General features: G+C 43.8%; 1 protein-coding gene across 1 annotated transcript; it reads left to right on the forward strand.

Moving 5' to 3' along the window:
* The first annotated feature begins 1,533 nt into the window (after positions 1-1,533).
* On the forward strand, positions 1,534-7,695 carry LOC139309862 (vomeronasal type-2 receptor 26-like). Its single transcript, XM_070934060.1, has 5 exons — positions 1,534-1,695; positions 1,792-2,604; positions 5,069-5,278; positions 5,814-5,940; positions 6,791-7,695. Exons 1-5 carry the CDS (start codon positions 1,534-1,536, stop codon positions 7,693-7,695), a joined length of 2,217 nt encoding a protein of 738 aa, XP_070790161.1.
* The last annotated feature ends 15,348 nt before the right edge of the window (positions 7,696-23,043 follow it).

Raw genomic sequence — 23,043 nt, forward strand, 5'->3', positions numbered from 1 at the left:
ATATAATTAAAATGTTTTATTTTAATGCTTTCTTTAAGGGAAACATGTATATGGAGGATTTCTTATGTATAAGAAAATGTATAATTTATGTGGGGAAGGGGAAGGGTGGGGGGGAGAAAACTGTATTTCTTATAAAACTTTTTAATAAAAAAAAAAAAAGAGATGACTCCATCATTGTTTCTCCACGTTAAAATTTACTGCTGGGATGAAAGCCTCCCAGTTAAGAACATAGGAATTGGTATCTCAACAGTGCTTTTATTCAACCATGACCTGGATGACTGAGAATCTCCATAGACATATAGGAATTGATAGACAGGGAAAATATATCTCATTCTTGTTCACAAATTCAGGCCAGGAACCAAGCAAAATCTTTAAATGAAATAATAATCTATTGGTTGGCTGATTGTTAAATGATTAGTTAGTCATTTGTTTATAGAATTCATAGAATTCACTATGAATTCTATAAAAAAATGAGACCCATTTTGTCTCTGGGTGGCTTACAATTAAAAGAAACAATAGAAAACAGGAAAAGAATCAAAGAAAGGCCCCAGAACAAGAAAAAGTAAGCAACAACATTGTTTCAACTTTGACTCGGCCCAAGACCTGATGGTTAACAGACTCTGAATATCATCAAAAAGTAACCAACTAAAATCTATCTAAAAGAGACGCAACCTTCTCTCTGTCCAAGATACGGAGAAAATAACCTGGTCTTGAACAGTTTCTGAATATTATCCATGCAGGAGTTATTTTGAATCAGTTTAAACTCTTGGGGCCAATGCCAAATATATTGATAATATCTAGACCATAAAAGAGATAATAGTTCCTTTTATCTCTCTGGGTATATCAATCAGTTTTACTAAGACAGAGGAAGCAAGCCATCACATATATAAAATATTAAATGCTAGAAGACAAGCGCGTGAAATTGAAGTGGTGCTAGTTTCACCAATTAGGAGAGTGACTTTTAACTAATATCGTATGATCCAAAAATATTCTATTGATACCGTGTTTCCCCAAAAATAAGCCCTCCCCCCAAAATAATCTCTCCCTGAAAATATTTAAATGCATGCACAGCTGGTCCCAGCCATTTCCTCTAGTTGGGGTTAGAAAGAGAGAGCTGGAAATCAGGTAAAATGGCAAGAGAAGCCCTGTCTTGCTCCACGTGCCCCAAAGTAATAAGACCTCCCTGAAAATAAGGCCAAGCGCTTATTTTGGGGTTCAAAAATATATAAGACAGGGTCTTATTTTCAGGGAAACACAGTATTATTCTTTTTCTATTAATGTTTTTCTTATTATTTTGGAATATTCCAAACTGTTTGGGGGTAAAATTGTGATTGAGTGTACTAAAACTATTCTCATGGAATGAAAGTTAAATGTTATTTTCATTCATATCTTCATATCTGCAGAACATCAACCAAGTATTATTGGAAAATTGTACCTTTCCTTTTCACCATTGAGGACATCAACCGGAATGACCAGCTCTTACCCAACATCACCCTGGGTTATAATATCTATGAAAATTTCTTCAAGGTAGAGATGACTACAGATCCTTTGCTGGACCTGCTTTCTGATGGGGAGGCCAATCTGCCCAACTACAGGTGTGGAAGGCAGAGAAATACAGTGGCTGTTCTGGAAGAGGCCGAGGCTGGCATCTCCATTCAGATTTCCACCATTTTGGGCACTTACAAAGTCCCTCAGGTGTGTCTTTCTTGGGAAACAATGTTCAATTGTGTGATTTTCAATCAGAATTGCATTTTCTTGTTATATTTAAATAACATCTTCCATTTCTTCCAGATCAGTTATAGTTTTGCTTCCAAGATTCTGCGGGATAAAACTCAGCATCCTTTCTTCTACACGATGCTCCCTGCTGAAGGAGTCCAGTACCCAGGGATGGTCCAGCTTCTCCTCTATTTCAAGTGGACCTTGGTTGGTCTTGTTGCTCCAGAAACTGACCAGGGGGAGAGATTCATGAGGACAATGTCTGCTTTGATGTTGAAGAATGGCATTTGTGTGTATATATATGAAAGCTTTAGATTGAATGTCATTAATATGGTTTTCAAAGTAACAGAATATTACCAATGGAGAAAAGTCAATGTCTTTGTTTATGGTTCAGAGACTAGTTCATTCTCACTAGGAATGGCAGTTATCAACACAATACTTGCATTTCTTCCAAAACGTGTCATAGATAAAGTCTGGATCACCACAGCTCAGTGGGATCTCAGTCTTGATTTTATGCTTCGTAATTATTCCTTGAAATACATTGGTGGCATTTTTTCTTTCTTGATAAAGAAAAAAAAATGGGCAAACTATGAAGATTTTGAAACCTTAGTTAACTTCCTAATTAACTTTTTGGAGAAAACCTTTATATGTTCATCCACCAAGGATGCCCCTTCAGTGAAAGTCTGGAGACGGTGTAGACAAACAGGAGAATTGGAGGCTGTGAGGAAAGAGGAGATTGATCGGATCCTAACCCTGGACAGCTACCTCATTTACAACACCATTTGGTCTGTGGGAAAGGCCCTAAATTCAGCTTACATATCGGCATTCAAGAGATCAATGAGAAACAGGGGCATGAAGGTAGAAGAGCCAAGGCTAAAGGCTTGGCAGGTACTTCTTTTCCATTAGACATCTTTCCTCAAAATATGGGAAATATTTTTATCACTGGATGACTTGGTTATTTATTCTGAAAAATGAAATTACTCAGAAACTCAATTCCAATCTAATCACAACCTTCTGTTTCCTTCTGCTCTTATCCTCCTCCCCACCAGGGGTGGGATTTACATAATTTACCTACCAGTTTGTCCAGCACCAAAAATGTGAGCACACGCGGGCTTGCTTCACTCACGATGTGCCACCTCCACACATGCGCATGGCTTGAAAATGTGGCTAAATAGGAGGGCATAGCGCCGGGGCAGGTCGCTACTCCCAGTTCGCCTGAACTGGTCCGAACCGGCTTAATACCACCTCTGCCCTCCCCCCCCCAATATTCTCTTGTTTTAATTTTATGTTTTTCAAAGCGAATGCATTGGTTTCTTTTTTTTCCCAAACTGATGAAGTTGGCACAAACAACAAGCCATCAAATGGTAGCAAGAAGAATAATATCAACCAATATCTTTCAGTGAGGATGCTTGCAGTGTGACGTCACTGATCTTCACCACTGAAGGCCCTGAAGAAAGCACAGGAAAGTAAGAATAGTGAAGCTACCTAGTGCACCCTTGGGGTGCATCCGGAGGCTCCAGCTGGTCCAGAATGCGGCCACGCAGGTTGTTACATGAGCTTCCTGTTACTCCCATGTAACACCTCTCCTGCACGAGCTACACTGGCTGCCAGTGGCCCTTCGGATCCGCTTCAAGGTGCTGGTACTTACCTAGAAAGCCCTTCATGGCATGGGCCCAGGGTACTTGCAAGACCACCTCCTACCGGCCTCCCACTGCCCAGTGCGCTCACATAGGACTGCCCTTCTCCGGGTGCCGTCGGCCAGACAATGTTGGCTGGCAGCCCCCAGGATGAGAGTGTTCTCTGCGGTCGCACCCACCCTCTGGAATGGATTACCCACTGGGCTCCGGGCAGTCCCCGGAGACATGCGCCGACCTGAAGACATGACTTTTTCAGCAAATTCCCTGATCTGCCACAAGGTTTTAATTGTCTGGGGATTTTAAATTGCCTTGTTTTAGCACTATTTTATTGTTATGTTGTTTCTATTCTGTGAGCCACTCCGAGTCCTACGGGAGAAGGGCGGCATATAAATTTGATAAAATAAATAAATAATACTTTACTTGGGCAACTAAGGATACAACACAAGAGAAAAATCTAACAACAATCACAAGTTAAAGGAAAATCTGACTGGATAAAATTTCAGGCATCTGTTTTTAGATTAATTAAACGTGATTTTTTTTAAAAAATACTTGTTTGTCTTTAGAGGAGTTGTATATTTCTATTGCTCTAATAAAGCAGTGGGACCATGAATGACCACATTCCTAACTTCTGCCCTTTACCATCATTATTTTATTTTTATTTATTTTTTATTTATTTATTTTGTTTTTGTCAAGCATGCATTTTATGACAGATACAAGTGTAACCATAATTACATGAAAAGGATACGAATCAAAGAAAATATTAGGACAGGGATGGTAGGCACGCTGGTTCTCTTATGCACGCCCCTTACAGACCTCCTAGGAATCGGGTGAAGTCAGGGGAGAAATGATCACCCGGTAGTGATGGAGACGGGTGGTTCAGAGAACCGGTAGCAAAAATCCCTGTGCGCCCCCCCCCCCCCATTCCCAGCTGAGCCACACAATCATCAGAGGCTTTTTTTTACTTTTAAAAGCATTTTTTCTACAACCTCTTCTGCTGAAAAAATGCTTTTAAAAGTAAAAAAAAGCCTCTGATAATCGCACAGCTCAGCTGGGATCATCAAAGGCTTTTAAAAGAAAAAAAACCTCTGCCGATCAGGAAAGTCAGCTGGGATCATCAGAGCCTTTTGAAAGCATTTTTTTACAACCACTTCGCTGAAGAGGTTGTAGAAAAATGGTTTTAAAAGTAAAAAAAAAAAATGGCCACGCCCACCCAGTCACATTACCCACACCATCACCAAGCCACACCCACAGAACCGGTTTTAACAAATTTTAGATTTCACCACTGGGTGAGGTCAACAGTAGACAGTCTAAGGTTAAAGTTTTGGGGGGTTTGGGATGAAACCAGAGTCAGGTAGTGCATTCCAGGAATTGACCACTCTGTTGCTGAAGTCGTATTTTCTGCAATCGAGTTTGGAGCGGTTTACCTTAAGTTTGTGTCTATTGTGTGCTCAAAGTTAGCTACGTAGGCAGTTTTGTTTTTTCACCAAAAATTATTCTGATCAAGATATTTAAATATTAAGTTAGCAGCTGTTATTATTCCCCTGCTCATTAATATTCTTCCACCCAAGTTTGACTCTGACAATAAAACATGTTTTTTTGAGCAGAGAGACAGAAATATTCAGAACTCTCCCAGCATAGACAAAGTGGTCTTTAAAAAAGAAACACAAACCTCTGATGTCCCTTTTAAATTTTTATTTACTTTATGTTCTTTCCAGCTTCACCCCTTCCTTCAAAGCTCTCAGTTTTACAATAATTCCATAGAAGGGGTATATTTGGATGAGAAAGGAGATCTTACACCTGACCTGGACATTGTGAGCTGGATTGTTTTCCCAAATAAATCTGTCAAGAGAGTAAAATCTGGGAGCCTAGAAAAACAGGAATCCCAGGATTTTAAATTTTCCATTGACCGGAAGAATATCGCACAGGTGGAACTGCTGAACAAGGTGCGAGTAATGCTGGTATTTATTTTATTCCACTGAAGGTGGCTATAACAGGAATACACTTGAATTCTCCATCGGTGGAGAATTGCTTTCAATGCCTTTGACTTATCACATCAGCTGATAAGACTCTCAAGAGTTAAAACGCCTTTATTGGCCATGAATAATAATTTTCAATTTTCATACAAACCATTCACTGAGTCTATGGAAAGAAAGGTAGAATGAAGAGTCATTCAAACAACGTGGTTTACCTAGCCAAAGCAAAGTATGCAGGCAATATATCCTTGAGCAATTAAATATCTACGTTTAAAATGAAAGTCTAAATTTGTAATGTGTCTGAAACACTAAAAGGAATGAGAAACAGAGGAGGAGTGTGCACTTCAATCTTTTAGATTTAATTAGTCAAAGCTACATCTTGGACTAAACCTTCTGCCATTTTTCTGAAAATAAGTTAATTTTCTGGGTATGTTATATATACCACCCATCTCACAATCCAGAGTTTTATTTCCTTTTCTCTCCTCAGCCCTTTCCTCCTTCTACATGTGTGGAAAGCTGTCGTCCTGGATTCATGAAAGTAGCTCAGGAAGGGAGGCCCATTTGCTGCTATGACTGCCGTCCTTGTGCAGAAGGAACCATCTCCACCATTGAAGGTGGGTGACTCCAGAGGAAAGGGGAAGACTTTCAGGATGACCATAGACATTCAGGCATTTTTAACTAAAGAGTGACAAAGATTTTCTCCTTCTAACTGGAGTCACTTCAAAAACTATAAAAACTATTCAGAAGAGATAAGCCATTAGCTCTTGCTTCCTTGGCATGGGTGGGAGGAAAAAGAGACAATGGAACAGACCAACCAGATAAGTGCTCTCCAGAAATAAAAACTGACCATTTCCTTGGTCCAGATGGAGGGGGGCATTCATATTTGCAGGGGCCATTGCGACCTTGATTTCAACATCTTATTCATATCAGGCTCCATGTAATGCATCCATCACCAATCAAACTCCAAGGCATTACTTCTCCTCAAAGAACAAATTTATTTAGATACATCGTCTTGACACTAATGGTGAAATGCCAGTACTAAAGTTCCTGGGCTTTTCACCCCAATATAAGTTTCAGTTTCTCAAGTTTCCAAAACCACTGTCCCATTGTCCAACCAAGGTGGGAGCTGGTTGGTCGGCTTTATCTCTCCTCCCCCTTCTACGTAATCCAGTACCAGCAGACCCAGTCTCTACATGGGTCATTGATGGGAGGACTGTGGGATATTTTGGATTGCATGTCTAACACATGCTTCATGGAATCTCACTGAGATTCCATTAAAGGCAGCCAGATCTCGTCCTGGGGATGTGTGGCAGAGAATCTCAGTTGCTTTTTGAACTTGTCCTTTTTGCTTAATACTACTCAAATTCCTGAACATATTCATGCACCCCATCACCAGTTTCACTCCAACTATGCAGATGACAGAAGAACCTAGTTTATGAGAGATATTGATCTTGCTCTTTTCAGATGCTGAAAAATGCACCAAATGTCCAGCAGATAAGTATCCAAATATCAATCGAGATGACTGTATACCTAAGACTGAAACGTTCCTATCCTATCAAGAAAATTTGGGGATCATCCTAGCTTCACTTGCCTTGTTCCTCTCTTTAGTAACAGGTTTTGTCTTGAGAATCTTCATTAAATTCCGAGAAACTCCCATAGTCAAAGCCAACAATCGGGACCTTTCCTACATCCTCCTCATCTCCCTCCAGCTTTCCTTCTTGACCTCTTTTCTATTCATTGGCCAGCCAAGGAGAGCCATGTGCCTTCTCCAACAAACAGCCTTCAGCAACATCTTCACGGTTGCCATTTCTACCGTCTTGGCCAAAACAGTCACTGTGGTATTAGCATTCTTTGCCACAAAACCAGGGAATAATTTACAGAGATGGTTAGGGAAGACCTTGGCCAATTCTATCATCCTTTTGTGTTCTGGTGTCCAAGTTGTCCTCTGCAGCATCTGGTTGGCCACTTCTCCCTCATTCCCGGAGTCAGACATGTACTCACAACCTTCAGAGATCATCCTCCAATGTAATCAAGGCTCCGTTGCCATGTTCTACTTTGCCCTTGGCTACATGGGTTTCCTGGCTATCATCTGCTTCACGGTGGCTTTTCTGGCCAGGAATCTCCCCGGGGCCTTTAACGAAGCCAAGCTGATCACCTTCAGCATGCTGGTCTTCTGCAGTGTCTGGGTGTCTTTTGTGCCCACCTACTTGAGCACCAAAGGGAAATACATGGTGGCTGTGCAGGTCTTCTCCATCTTGGCCTCCAGTGCTGGTCTGTTGGGTTGCATCTTCATCCCCAAGTGCTACATTATCCTTCTGAGGCCAGACTTGAATACAAAAGAGCAACTTACAACCAGAAGAAATGTATAAATGTGCAATAGAGGAATTTGTGCTCTCAATATATTCCAATGGGTCAATCATAGAAAATGATCCAAGTGTTCTGACCTAGGCTTCCTTAGAAAGTAAACAGCACAAACAAAGTCCCAGCAAACCTATTTAATTTATACAGCTGTAAATTACTTTCGTTTACAGTCCACAAGTCTTGATAAACAGTCTTTCAGAGGAAGGTTATCAACACACACCTATCTCGTATGGAACGCTGCCAAAGAGCTAATTTCCAGATGCAGGGCAAGGCCAAACCTGGCACAGAGTCACAAATAGAAGTTTCAAATCTTCAAATCAGCCAGATGAACTAATTGCTTCCTGCAAAAGCTCACGTCCCATTCACTTCTCCTTTCTGTGTTATGGGAGAGGCCTATCGTCTCCAAGCCTTACTCCCAAGTCGATCCTGCTTCCTTAATTGTTCCTGTCTCCTGGCAGCTCTGTGCATGCACACACTGGGAACAGGCTCATGCTGTTCTTCTGCCTCACTGATGTCAGACTCCGGAGACTCCGGAGGCAGCAAAGAACTATCAGATGGCCTTGGCCCCCTCTCTGCCTCTGACTCAGAGCCATTTCCAAGCCTTCCCCAGACTCAAGGACTGGCCCTCCCCAACCTCCTCACTGTCTGAATCTGCTGCCAGATTTGCTGGCCGCTGGTGGGCCACAACACCAAGTTGTCCTCCATACATGATTTGGGAAAATGATTTTGCTTGAAATAATTAAAGGGCAGTTGGAAAATAGTGTCCCACATCCTTGTCCAGGAGAATTGCAATATGGCTGGTTAGTTCTTTGAACAGCCACTGCATCCTATCTGTCTTCAGCCTACCTGAAATGCCACACCACAAATATTTGAAACATGATGCTTGTGCAATGGGAATCTTGCTACTATGACAGAAATATTTTGGGAGGTTGGGGTTCTCTAAAAGTTCAATTATTTTAATTTAAATTATCAGCAAATGAAATTCCTGGCAATATTGGAGTCAAGATCTCATCTGTCAGTGTTCCAGGTATTGCACCCATAGAAAACAGAACTCCAAGGAAGGCAGGTTCCTCAAAGAACAGTTTATTGGATACTTCATATTGGCACAACTGGTGAAAGCCGGCTCTGAATTTTCCCGTGGCTTTCACCTGGTTAAAAGTAAAAGTTTCCTTTCCCCCCCTCCCCCTGAAATCACTGGTCATGCTGTCCAATTCAGGTACTGACTGGTTGCCTGGTTACTTGCTCCTCCTTTGGCCAGCCACCTGTGAGAATGCCCTTGGTTCCGATAGGAAAACTTTATTGTTTGGGCTATAAAACCCCATCTAACTATCTCCACACCCCATCCCCATTGATGTGGCAACTCTGAAGCCTCCAATTTGGCTTCAGCCAGGTTTACTTCAGGGTTGGCATCAGCAACAGCAGCAAAAGAATGAAGAGACACTTCCCGGTCAAATTAGGAGGATACTCTGGATTATCTGGATTGCCTGGACTGAGTTCCCCAGTTTCCTCCAAGGCCAACGGAGCTGCCCTCTCAATCGCTGTCAGCTCTTCTTCCAGTTCATCTTCCCTTGCAGAGTCAGACTCCGACGGGAGCAAGACACCTGGTCTACTACATTGTTATATGAAGGGGAAGATTCATTCTCTGAGCTTGTGGGTTGGTTTCTGAACCTTTCATTACCTGGCTAGGTAACATCTCTATCAGAGTTCAAGGTATGTCAGTGTTTATAAGGGCTTCAGCTGTGGGTGTGTAAAGTGAAGGTCTTTTAATGGTCTGGTTATCTGTGAGTCTTCTGATGGGGAGGTTATGAGCTGCATGGGGCTTGCGTGGGTTGGTTGAGGGTCAGAGCTGTCTCTGGTTGACTATGTGCTTGATTTGGATTCTGAGAGGTTTGTAAGCTGCTCATCGATCAGTGTGTCTATTGATGGAATTGCTAGTGGAATGCCAGGCTTCAATGAACTCACGAGCGTGCTGGATGGTCGCGTGGCTGGTGATTTTTGTGTTGCTCCAATCAAACGGGTGCTGTTTGGTGTCAGTGTGGGTAGAGGTTAAGCATATGGGAGAATAGAATATAATAGAATGGAATGGAATGGAATGGAATGCAATGGAATGCAATGGAATGCAATGGAATAGAATAGAATTTTTTAGTGGCCAAGTGTGATTGGGCACACAAAGAATTTGTCTTGGTGCATAGCTCCCAGCGTACATAAAAGAAAAGATACATTCATCAAGAATCATAAGGTACAACACTTAATGATAGTCATAGGGTACAAATTAGCAATCAGGAAACAATATCAATATAAATCGTAAGGATACAAGCAACAAGGTTACAGTCATACCTTCATAGGTGGAAGGAGATGGGTGGTGGGAACGATGAGAAGATTAATAGTAGTGCAGACGTAGTAAATAGTTTGACAGTGTTGAGGGAATTATTTGTTTAGCAGAGTGATGGCGTTCGGGAAAAAACTGTTGTTTTGTCTAGTTGTTCTGGTTGTGCAGTGCTCTATAGTGTCGTTTTGAGGGTAGGAGTTGAAACAGTTTATGTCCAGGATGCGAGGGGTCTGTAAATATTTCCACAGTCCTCTTTTTGACTCGTGCAGTATACCGGTCCTCAATGGAAGGCAGGTTGGTAGCCATTTTTTTTTCTGCAGTTCTAATTATCCTCTGAAGTCTGTGTCTGTCTTGTTGGGCTGCAGAGCCAAACCAGACAGTTATAGAGGTGCAGATGACAGACTCAATAATTCCTCTGTAGAAGTGGAACATCATGGTGTTTGACTGCCAGCCGGTGTTCGTGGATCCTGGTTTTTAATTGATGTGATGTTTGTCCCACATAGAATTGCTTGCAATGATTACAGTTGATTTTGTAGATTACATTGTTTCTTTCATCCTTCTGTATTTTGTCTTTGGTTCTGGACAATTCCTGGTGGAATGTGGTTGTGGGTTTGTGGGCTATTGTTATTCCTAGGGGTTGGAGGATTCTGGCTGTCATTTCCGACACCCCTTTTGTATACGATAGGGTTAGGTTTTGCATGGTGGTTGGCTGTGAAATGCGTTGTAGTTTCCATGCTGTGTCGGAATAGGAAGTTTTTTGGATAGCCATTATAGAGAAAGACATTGAGCAACCATTTCTCTTCCACCTTTTTTAGTGTTGTGGTGCTTCAGTGTGTCCTGGCCCTTTTGAACAGGATCTGGATACAGCTTCTTTTGTGTGCAGTGGGGTGGGGTTGCTTGCAAAGCTGAGGATCTGGTCCATGTGCATGGATTTGTGGTAGACACAGGTTTTTAGTTCTCTGTTGTCTAGGGTCCTTATGTCAATGATGAGGAATGGGAGTCTATTGTCTGTTTCCTCTTTGCATGTGAATTTGATCCCAGGGTATATGTTATTGAGTAGTTGGTGTGTTTCTTCAGTTCAGGAGCATTTGATAATGGTGTCATCAAAGGTGTCATCGACGTAGCGTGTCCAGAATTCTGATTGGATGATGGTGGATAGAGCCATGGATTTGAGTCGTTGCATGACTGCTTCTGCTATTAGGCCTGATATAAGTGATCCCATCAGGATACCTTGCATTTGCTTCTAGTTTTTCCCATTGAACTTGAAGTATGAATCGAGGCATAGATCCAGAAGTTTCATGATGGTTTCTGTGGACATAGAGTGTTCTGTAGTGGCATCATCTTTGTGAGTATGGTGTTTACTGAGTAGGTGGTACATGGTTTAATGGCAATTGCGGTGAAGAGAGCAGTGACATTGAAGGAGAGCATAATTTCTTCTTGGATGTTTTTGGTGTGTTTGATACATTGGAGAATCGTTATTGATTGGATTGAGTTGTTGACCAGGTGCCTGAGCAGTGGTGAGTTTCAAATTTTTTACTACCAGTTCTGTGGGTGTGGTTTGGTGGGTGTGGCATGGCTTGGTGGGCAGGGTTGGCTTGGTGGGCATGGCTTGGTGGGAATGGCAGGGGAAGGATACTGCACTCCCCATTTCCTCCCGATCAGCTGGGACTTTGGAGGCAGAGAATAGATGGGGCAGGGCCAGTCAGAGGTGGTATTTACCGGTTCTCCAAACTACTCAAAATTTCCACTACCAGTTCTCCAGAACTGGTCAGAAACTGCTGAAACCCACCTCTGTGCCTGAGTTTCCTCTGCAGGGTTGTAACAGTCCCAATGAAATCAAAACTCCAAGGCCAGAGGCTTCCTCAAAATAAAGAATTATTAGGCATGTCACATTGGCACAGCTGGTGAAAATCCGACTCTGAATCTCCCTGGGTTTCCCCCACCCAATTCAAAATGCAAAGTTCTTCCTTCCATTGCACACAACCATCACATGCCCCAATCAATTCACCCTTCAAAATCTGGATGTCTCTCGTCCACATCCCTCCAGTTGCTGGTGAGAATGTCCTTGGTTCCCAGAAAAAAGAATGTTGTTTTGGCTACAAGTTCCCCCCCCCCCACAGCTATCTCTACTCCCCCCTCCCTTTCCCACAGCTCTATCCAGTCTCTCTGTGGAAACCTGAACGTGTTCCAAGATGGCTCCAGGTTTGACACAGGATTTTTGCTAGTTTGTATGTCAGTGTTCCAGGTAGATTGGGCGAAAGGGGATACCATTCTTGTGTACTTTGGGGTGTCAATAGAACCTGGGTGTGGAGAAGTCTTCTGGTTGCATGAGCTTTCTCGCCAGTGGTGTGTAAATTGTTTTTCTTTTTCCATTTTTCTTAGGATTTATGCTGGATCATTGTGGGTTACTTGGTAGGTGTTGATGCAGTTGAGATGGTTTTCAGTTTTGCTGATGTAGTCAGTTTTGTCCATTACTACCCTCCACCAACCCACACAACCCCCCCCGCCAGCGGTTCACCTCCCAATAACCCTGACATGATGTAACCTCCCCATCACAGGTGCCATCACAAGATTCACGGATGTCTCACAGCTGACCCATCATAAGACCCTCACTTGACACACCCACACCTGAAGCCCTTAAGAACAGAAGAACTCTGACATCCTGTAAACTCCACTGAATATATTACCTAGCTTAGTAACAAATCATTTGGAAACCAGCACAGAAGCTCAGAGAATGAACCTTCACTCTCATCCTACACCTGATTTACAGATATTCGCCACGATTACAAGGAAAACTATTAGCAAACTTGCTTTTAGGTTGAGATATTCTCTTAATGGGACAATTGTTGCCATTCATCTTTATTTTCAATTCAATTTTGAATTGAGGAAGCTTCTTTCATGAGAAGCAAAACATTTTTGAGGAAAAAACCAAGGACGTCCAGTTGCCTTTTGTAAAAGCACCCTTGGGACAGAGAAATTGAGACATACCGTATTTTTTGGAGTATAAGATGAACCAGAGTATAAGATGCAGCTTAGTTTCTGGGGAGGAAAATAAGAAAAAAACTGATTGGTGGGTGGATCAGCCTCCCGAAATACCCCCAATCAGCTGTTCCCAGTGGTGAATTTTAGCAACAGGTTAATTGGTTATGAGCTCTATGCCTTGCTTTTTTTTCAGCCTCTGAAATTTCTGAAACTCTGTTTCAGAAAAAACTTTTTTTTCTGCCCCTGAAAGCCTCTGAAACAGAGTTTCAGAAAAAAAAGGCTTTTTTTTCTGAAGCTCTCTTTGGAGGCTTTTTTTCTGAAGCTCTGTTTGGAGGCTTTTTTTCTGAAGCTTCTTTCAGAGGTTTTTATTCTGAAGGACTATCTGTACTCTGTTCAATCTCCTTTCTTCGGTATTGGTATATAGATTAACCTCTTCTGATCTGTGGGTTATTGTGTCATTCTCCACATTTGTTAGCATAGTTTGGTTAGAGCCTTTACTGATTCTTCTTTTGTTGCTTGCCATATTATTTTAGATAAAAGCCTTTCAGAAGCTTTTTTTCTGAAGCTTCTTTCAGAGGCTTCTTTCAGCCTCTGAAATCTCCATTTGGGAGATTGGGCTGGGCTACATTTGGAGTATAAGACCCACCTAGATTTTCACCCTCTTTTTTGGGGTAAAAAGGTGTGCCTTATACTCCAAAAAGTATGGTAAGTTATGTGGTCTTGCAGCTCACAGGTAGGATTTATCAGAACATTCCCATAGCAACTCCAAGATGCAAATATTTCTTCTAAGACCATCCTTCCCATAGATAAGAGAAGAAAGACAGGAAGTAACCTGAGATCTCTTGTATTATTTCTTATGAATATATATGTATACATTACTTTCCCCTCCTTTCTGAAATGTATAAATATGGGTGCATCCCTTTGTCTCCATCAGTGACCCTCCTACTAGTATTTTGGAGGTGAGTCCTTCAGTACCTACTGTCTAATAAACACTGGAGTGAACCTTGACTATTTCCTTTGTATTCTGAATTTTGATTCCACACATTCTAAGTCAGAATGAATATCTTCTGGGATGGGATCTTAATTTAAAGTCTAAAGGCAGTGGTTGCCCATATACAATTTCAAAGGCAGACATATATGTTTAGTTCCCTTAAAGATGGGTTTTTCACAAGTAGGAGTGCCAGGGGAAGTCAGCAAAATCAACTTGAATCCTCTGGAAAGGGTACCGGTCTCTAGAAAGTCAGGAGGGACCTGGCCTTAGCCCCCTTCCTTTGGAATACGCTAAAGAAACTGCACAGATACCAATCATTTCCTATATCTCTCTATGAATTCTTTCTCCTACCCAATGTTGGTTGAACCTTTGAACTGCTGCTTTTGTTCCTTCATGGGTCTGGTAACATGGTGACTCATGAGGTTAAAATGCTGGGCTGCTGATAGGGAAGCCCGTGTTCAAGACCCATTGCTACCACAAGCCAAGGATGACCTCCTGTCATATGCTCCAGCTCCTGCTGACCCAGCGGTTCAAAAGCAGGTGACTGAGAGTAGATTAATGGGTATCACTTCAGCGGGCAACTTCATGGGACATGAAAGGAGCCCCGAAATCGGTGCCCCCAGGGTGATGATGATATCACTGGCAAATTCCTTAACCACAGAAACACTTTGGTGTTTCTGACATAGAAAAAAATAATGGGTCTGGTTATGGAACATAAACTTTGTTTTACAGCCATTCTTGAAATAATCCCTTTCTCTTTCAATTTCTATTTCCAAACTCCTAGTTCACAAGTTATTGTTCGGTGCTTTTTCTATGTCTTTTTCTTCCTCAGGTGCTGCTCCATACATTTGTCTGTCTCAAAATAGGGACTAGTTAAAAGGTAACAGTAAAGGTTCCCCCGCACATGCGTGCTAGTCGTTCCCGACTCTAGGGGGCAGTGCTCATCTCGGTTTCTAAGCCAAAAGCTAGCGCTGTCCAAAGACATCTCTGTGGTCATGTGGCCGGCATAACCCAACACCAAAGGAGCACAGAACGCTGTTACTTCCCACCAAAGTGGTCCCTATTTTTCTACTTGCATTTTTTACATGATTTCGAACTGTTAGGTTGGCAGAAGCTGGGACAAGTAACGGGAGCTCACCCTGTTACGCGCCACTAGGGATTCGAACCGCTGAACTGCCGACCTTTCGATCGATAAGCTCAGTGTCTTAGCCACTGAGCCACCACGTCCCTAAGGGACTAGTTAGTCATCTCTAAATAACATTCACAGGTGGCTACAGATCTATCTATAAATTTTCCTAGGTAAAAAGTCCAAATAAATACATATTAAGTGTCACTTTTGGTGGCCATGCTAAAAATCTCTCTTTATTCTAGGTTTTCTAAAAGCGATTTATTCAAAAGATCTGGGCCAGATTCTCCAATCATCCTCACTGGCCCATTTTCAAAGCTTGAAGTCACTAGTTCTCCCTCCTTCAGGGTTCAGAGATCTGAAAGTTCTCTTCCATACAATTATCCAAATCATAGTGGTTTACTTGTTGTCTTAATTGCCCTAGAGAGGTTTCTGCAAACATAAAAAAAATGTAACACAAACATGTCAGGAAATATTTTGGTGTCAATATCAGACTTCCAAAGTAATGTTGGGTGGAGTCTGTGTCAGAAATGCTGGGTATATACAGAAAGCGAATTTGATGGTAGTTTTAGATCAAAGGAGATTCTGTGTTTATGTCCCGTTGCTGACTCTGACTTCATCCGAAGCATCTTACAGAAATAACAGAGCAACAGATTTGGAAGGGACCTTGGAGATCTTCTATTCCTATCCCCCTTCTCAAGCAGGAGACACTAGGTTTAGTTTCTTCCACCTCTTATTTTTCTCTTTTTAAAAGCAGGTGACACAGGAAAGACTCGGTCAGGGACACAATACATGTTGCTTCTGCTTCTCTTTCTGCTGATTCTGTGGCCATGGGGATCTGGTGTGATGCACAAAGCCAAATGCCTCCTGACTCTACAGCAGAGTGAAGTGGATCCAGAGCATCATTACAAGCCAGGAGATTATATGATTAGTGGCATAGTCTCGGCAATGCTTGCTCGGTTTCAACCATTAAGCTTTGATAGAAGTCCTTCAACAAAATTCTCACGGTAAGTCAATCCGTGCACACTGCATTAGAGGCACTTCAATAAATGCATACACGTCCCGGCCATCAAAAACACAAGATGCTCTCTCGCTGATCTGCTTTCTTTGCTAACTTACTTTCTGAATCTATTGTGAGTCCCTACTGCACATTGCAGATCACGAAACTCATTTTAAGCTTTAAAGTATAAAACCTCAGTCAAAATATATTTCCCCATCCATTTTCCATTCTGTCCTATGAGTAGAGCTAGAGGTAAACTCATGGTAAGCCGCTTCAAACTCAATTGCAGAAAATACGACTTCAGCAACAGAGTGGTCAACGCCTGGAATGCTCTACTCAAGTCCATTGTTACATCCTCAAACCCTCACAGCTTCAACCTTAAACTGTCTACTGTGGACCTCACACACCATTCCTAAGAGGTCTGTAAGGGGTTGTGCATAAGCGCACCGGCATGCCTTCCATCCTTATCCTACTGTCCCCATTTATTTGTATTCTTTCCTTCGTTCATGTCCATGTTCATACTTCTACCTGCTATCTTGTACATGTTTGACAAAGTAAGAAACAAAGGAAAGAAAGAAAGAAAGAAAGAAAGAAAGAAAGAAAGAAAGAAAGAAAGAAAGAAAGAAAGAAAGAAAGAAATAAATAGTGGATACAGAGAAACAAAAGAAAATCTCTCTTCCACCTCACCCCTGAGGCTGCCACAAAGAAGAGGGCAGCACCAGAGGGCAGGACAAGAAATAAGGGTTGGAAATTATTCAAGGAGCCTTGGTAGTACAGTGGTTTAAAGCACCCTGTTATTAACACAGCTGCCTGCAATTACTGCAGGTTCGAATCTTACCAGGCTCAAGGTTGACTCAGCCGTCCATCCTTTCTAAGGTAGGTTAAATGAGGACCCAGTTTGTGGGGGCAATAAGCTGACTTTGTATAAATATACAAAAGTATGAAGGCTATGGCTTAATGCATTGTAAGCTGCCCTGAGTCTCTGCAGAAAGGTGGCATATAAATCAAATTAAAAAAAAAAAAAAGGAGAGAAGCAACCTGGAATTAAGGAGAAACTTTCCAACTGTGAGGACATTTAACCAGTGGAACAGAAGTTTCCTCCAGATGTTGTGGGTGCTCCATCACTGGAGGTTTCTAAGAAGAGACTGGACAGTCACTTGTCTGAGATGACATAGGTTCTCCTGCTTGAGCAGGTGGCTGGACTAGAAGACCTCCAGGTTCCCTTCCAACTCTATTCTATTCTATATTCTGTGGGACACCTGATCCAAGCACAGCAGAATGTTGTTTTTTTCTGTCTGCATCAGAGATGACTCCATCATTGTTTCTCCAAGCTAAAATTTACTGCTGGGATGAAAGCCTCCCAGTTAAGAACATAGGAATTGGTATCTCAACGGTGCTTTTATTCAACCATGACCTGGATGACTGAGAATTTCCATAGATATATAGGAATTGATAGACAGGGAAAATATATCTCATTCTTGTTCACAAATTCAGGCCAGGAACCAAGCAAAATCTTTAAATGAAATAATAATCTATTGGTTGGTTGATTGCTTTAGTTAGTCATTTGTTTATAGAATTCATAGAATTCACTATGAATTCTATAAACAAATGAGACCCGTTTTGTCTCTGGGTGGCTTACAATTAAAAGAAACAATCGAAAATAGGAAAAGAATCAAAGAAAGGCCCCAGAACAAGAAAAAGTAAAAGTAAAAGTTAAAAGAGTGACTTTTAACTAATATCGTATGATCCAAAAATATTGTATTGATACCGTGTTTCCCCCAAAATAAATCCTCTCCTGAAAATAAACCCTGCCCTGAAAATAAGCCCTAACCCCAAAAATAATCTCTCCCTGAAAATATTTAAATGTATGCACAGCCGGTCCCCGCCATTTCCTCTAGTTTGTCAGGTTTCGGTGCTATCTTGAATAAACTTCATTCTCAAGCGCAAGCTGTCTAATGAATCATTTTTATTTTAAGAATAGCGGAATCCGACATTTCTGATTCAAATTGCAGCCAAACTGGCCCCTCCTTCCAACCCCCTCCTCTTCCGCTCTCCAACCCCAATGTCCCATTGGCCATCATACAGATCCATCTCTACATCCCGGCACGTTCTTTTCACAGGAATGTAGCCCCCATCCTCGTCTCCCAGGAAACACTATCTGTAACATACAAAACTAGGTAAAAGTTCATCTCAGCTTCTGCTTCATTTCTGCTTCATCTTGTTATGTCAGCGCTGGAAGAAAACCTAATTTGGAACGCTGACATCCAGCCCCTCTCCCTTCACTTCTGCGATATCACCTATCCCATAGGGAAAACACAACAAGATTAGTCTCATCAGCCCCTCCCTGGCTGTGCACCCCCCCTCCCGGCTTTCCCGGGTGGTCTGCATGGAATTTTGCTATAAGGCGATCAGCTTGAATGTTTGTGCTCTTCACCCAGGAAGCCTCTGACAATGGGTATCCCTTCCATTTAATTAAGTACTGAAGGCGCCCCCTGTGCCATCTTGAATCAAGAATCCGCTGCACTTCGTAGTGCGTTTGGCCCCCAACAACCAGGGGCCCAGGGGGTTCACGTGGCGTTGGCCTTAAAGTAGACCCTACTACAGGTTTTAGAAGGCTACTGTGAAAAACGGGGTGAATTTTCCCCAAAAGCCGTGGCAACTGCAATTGCACTGTAACGGGGTTGATTATTTTTATTATAGGAAATGGTCCTATAAATTTTGGGCCCAATTTCCTGCTCGGGAGTCTAAGTCTCAAGTACTTGGTGGAGAGGTAAACTTTCTCTCCCAGCTGAAATGGTCTTTGGGGAGTTCGGTGCTTGTCTGCTTGTTCCTTATAAGATTGAGCCACCTTTGCCAGCGCCCTCTTAACATTCTCCCAAGTTTGTCTCAACATTGCCATCCAGTCGGTCAAACTGACCGAGGAAGGGGGCTCCCTCGGGTATTCTGGCATGGGAACAAAATCCATGCCACTCACTATTTTGAACGGGGTTAGCCCCGTGCTGCTGTGGACAGCATTATTATATGCAACCTCCGCAAAAGATAGGAGGTCTGCCCAATTGGACTGCTGGTAGTCGACGTAGCATCTTAAATACTGTTCTATCATAGCGTTCAGTCTTTCTGCCCCCCCATTGGTGCTCGGGTGAAATGCTGAGCTGAGCCCTTGGGATGAACCTATGGATCGTAGGAACTCCCTCCAGAACTTTGCTGTGAACTGGACCCCTCTGTCGGAAATGATTCTCCTGGGGACTCCATGTAGGAGGTAAATGTGTTTCAGGAACAGTTTGGATAACTGACGGGCTGAAGGCAGTCCACTACAAGGAATGAAGTGTGCCTGTTTGGAGAATAAGTCTATTACAGTCCAGATCACTGTATTTCCACTGCTCCTCGGTAGGTCTACTATAAAGTCCATTGCAATCTCCTCCCATGGTCTTGTTGGGTCAGCTACTGGTTGCAACAATCCAGGCGGGCACCCTGGCCTTGTCTTCATCGTGGCACAAATGGTGCAGCTTTTTACATAACTGTCTACGTCCTTTCTCAGGTGTGGCCACCAGAACTGCCTTCGTACTAGGTGCAGAGTCTTTAGGAACCCGAAGTGTCCTGCTGGTTTAATGTCGTGGCTCCTCTTGAGAATCAGGATGCGTAAACTCTGTGGGACATAGAGCTTTGTCCCCCTCCATGCTAGTTCATCTCTTTTTGTCAAGAGATGTTGATTGTCCCGATACCAGGGGTCTGTCAGCGTTTCATTTTTTAATTTTGCAGTTAAGTCACTTGCAAGTTGGCCTTGCTGGTCACGTCGTTGCCGTCTGGTGATCACTTGGGCCGCAGCTTGGGTGGAGGGGATGATGGCATTCACTACCTGCTCCCGCTCACTGTTGTATTGGGGCATCCGAGAGAGGGCATCAGCCAGGAAATTTCTCCCTCCTGGGATGTGCTTAAGCTCGAAATTGAAACGATTGAAGTATTGTGCCCACCGCACTTGCCTGGGCGACAGTTTTCGTGGGGTTTTTAGAGCCTCTAGGTTTTTATGATCAGTCCAGACTTCAAATGGTTTCTGGCCTCCCTCTAGAAGGTGCCGCCAGGCCCACCTTACTGCAAACGCTTCCTTCTCCCACGCCGCCCATCGCCTCTCCGTATCGGTGAGTTTGCGGGAGGTGTAGGCGCAGGGTTGTAGATCACCTTGGTTGTTCTTTTGGAGTAACACGGCTCCTACTGCCACATCACTTGCGTCTGCTTGGATGACAAAAGGCTGTTCCGGATCCGGGTGTTTTAAGACAGGTTCTTTCGCGAACAGTCCTTTTAGCATCTCAAATGCCTGTTGGCAGGTCAGGTCCCACTGTAGGGGTTGTCCCGGGCGAGGTTTCATCGCTGGGCTTCCTGTCTTTAGGAGGTCCGTCAAAGGTTTGGCAATCTTCGCGAACGAAGGGATGAATTGTCTGTAGAAATTCGCAAAGCCTAGAAAACTTTGTAGTTGTCTGCGGGTGCGAGGGGGCTGCCATTGTAGAACTGATTGGACCTTGGCTGGGTCCATCTCTATCCCCTCATTTGATACTCGGTAGCCCAGGTAGTCTAGCCATGATTGGTGGAAATCGCATTTTGGCAGTTTGACATATAGGTTTGCCCGTAGCAGTTTTTTCAGTACTTGGCGGACGAGGGGTATATGTTCGTCTATGGTCTCTGTGTAGATAAGAATATCATCCAGGTAGACGAGGACCCCTTTGTAAAGGTGTTCATGTAAGACTTCGTTTATTAACTGCATGAATACTGCCGGGGCTCCTTGCAATCCAAAAGGCATTACTTTAAACTGGAAACTACCCAGGGGGCAGTTGAATGCTGTTTTCCATTCATTTCCTGCCTTTATGTGTACTTGGTAATAAGCTTCTTGAAGGTCTAGTTTGGTGAAAACCTTCCCTTTAGCTAGGTGGGCTAACATGACTTTCATGAGGGGGAGGGGGTACAAGTTGTGTACGCAAACAGCGTTGAAACTTCGAAAGTCGACCACCAGTCTCATGGAGCCGTCCTTTTTCTCTTTAAACATGACCGGCGCTGCTACCCTTGGTTTCACTGGCTCAATAAATCCCCTTTGTAAGTTTTTGTCTATGTAGTCCCGCATTTCCTGCATTTCTCAGGGCGTCATGGCATACATTTTAGGTTTGGGTAGTTTCGCTCCTGGGATAATCTTGATGGCACAATCGGTCTTGCGGTGGGGGGGCAGAATGTCACACTCGGCCTCACTGAATACCCCCGCAAGGTCTTGGTACTCCCTTGGGATCTGGTTTGCGTTACAAGCGGTGGTGGGTGCGGCTGCCAATTGCTTTGCTGCACCTTCTGGGAGGGACCCTTGTGTTGGTGGTGTTTTCTTCTGTAGTGGAGGGCTGCTTTGGGGTTTCAGCGTGGGAGGGAATTCTTCTGGTCGGGGCGGCAGGGGTTGGGGCCCCTTTGCTATTCTCAGCCTGCGGGTTTCCTCTTGCCACCAAATGATTGGGCCCCATTTGTCGAGCCATGAGAGTCCCAATATGACTGGTTCTGTCATCTTGGGGGCTATTATGAAGCGGATCGTCTCCCAGTGATCTGCGAGTTCTAGTCTCACGGGTTCAGTCAAGTGTGTGGCGTACGTTCCTCCCACTAGGGACCCATCAACTTGCTCGAAGCGAATTGGTTGTTTGAGCTGTTTAGCTCGGATTCCCAATTTTAGAACTGTGGGTAGGTTGATTAGGCACCGTGTGCTACCCGAGTCTATTAAGGCTTGGAAAGTCTCTTGGGCCCCTGTTTTGGGGGCTGTTAGGCGTATGGGGAAAAGAAAAGGATGGACGGGTCCACTCACCATCGGGTCATCCTCGCCTTCGTCTTCCGTGTCATAGGGTTCGGGGGACTGATCTCCCTCCTCTGGGATTCCTCTGGTTTCGGTCAGATGAGCGAAAAACTCAGGGATTTGGGGAGCTTCCCGTGGTACATGGGTGACGCGCTTGGGCCCTCGTTCCGGTCGTGCTTTGGGCGGTGGAGCTGGTCCCGGTCTAGGCGTTCCACATCTTGCTGCTATGTGGCCGCTTCCTCCACATCTGTAGCATTTCAGTGGGCTCTGTGGGGCAGTTGGTCTGTAGGAGGGCTGTGATGTTGGGGTTTCTCGTCTGTTGAGTGGCCCCTGGTCTGGTCGGCCTCTCTCCTTTCCCTCTGGTGGTTTTGACGTGTCACTCGCCCGCAGCCCTCTGTCGACTTTTATCGCTACCCGGAACCATTCAGCGAGTCGGTTCGGGATGTCACGATAGGTAGTCACTTGGGAAATTCTTTTATCTAGGCTTGTTCTAAAAAAATACACCAGCAATCGCTCTGGTAGGGGAGGCAGTGTCCCAATGACTCTCCTGAATTCACGGATATGCTCTCTGATGGGCTTCCCCCTCTGCATTAGGTTTCTGAGCTCGTCTTCCACATAGGGGTCCTCCTCCTCCTCCTCATAACGGGCTCTCAATAGTTACAAGAACCCATCCGCATCTTGTAGCTGGGGGGCCCTGTATTTGTAGAGTGATGCTGACCACCTCTTTGCTTCTCCCTCCAGCCCTTCCGAGATAGCATTCACTAGGGCTCTGGGGAAAGGGTAGAGGTGTCCGAATCGCTCTATGTATATCTCAGCTGAATCCAGGAATTGGGCGAGGTTGTCTGGGTCACCATCGAACTTCCCTCTGAACTGGGGTGGCTCCTCCCTCTCTGCCCTCTCCTCTCTGTGCTGAGCTCTGGAGGGCCGGCCTTGGTGTTGATAGTCCTCTGCCTCGTCTCTCATCCTGGGGTGGGAGGTGCTGCCTTGTCTGGGCTTCGCTGCCATTCCCATCCCCAGCTCGCCCTTCCCAATTCACTTAGGGGTTTTTCTTTATCTTTTACATTTGCAAAAGGAAATTCCGCCTCTAAGGCTTTTGGCACAGTCCCCGGGTACTTATCT

This window comes from Pituophis catenifer, unplaced genomic scaffold (assembly GCF_029215685.1).
Source record: "Pituophis catenifer annectens isolate HBS135680 unplaced genomic scaffold, rPitCat1.0.hap2 SCAF_2, whole genome shotgun sequence".
NCBI lineage: Eukaryota > Metazoa > Chordata > Lepidosauria > Squamata > Colubridae > Pituophis > Pituophis catenifer.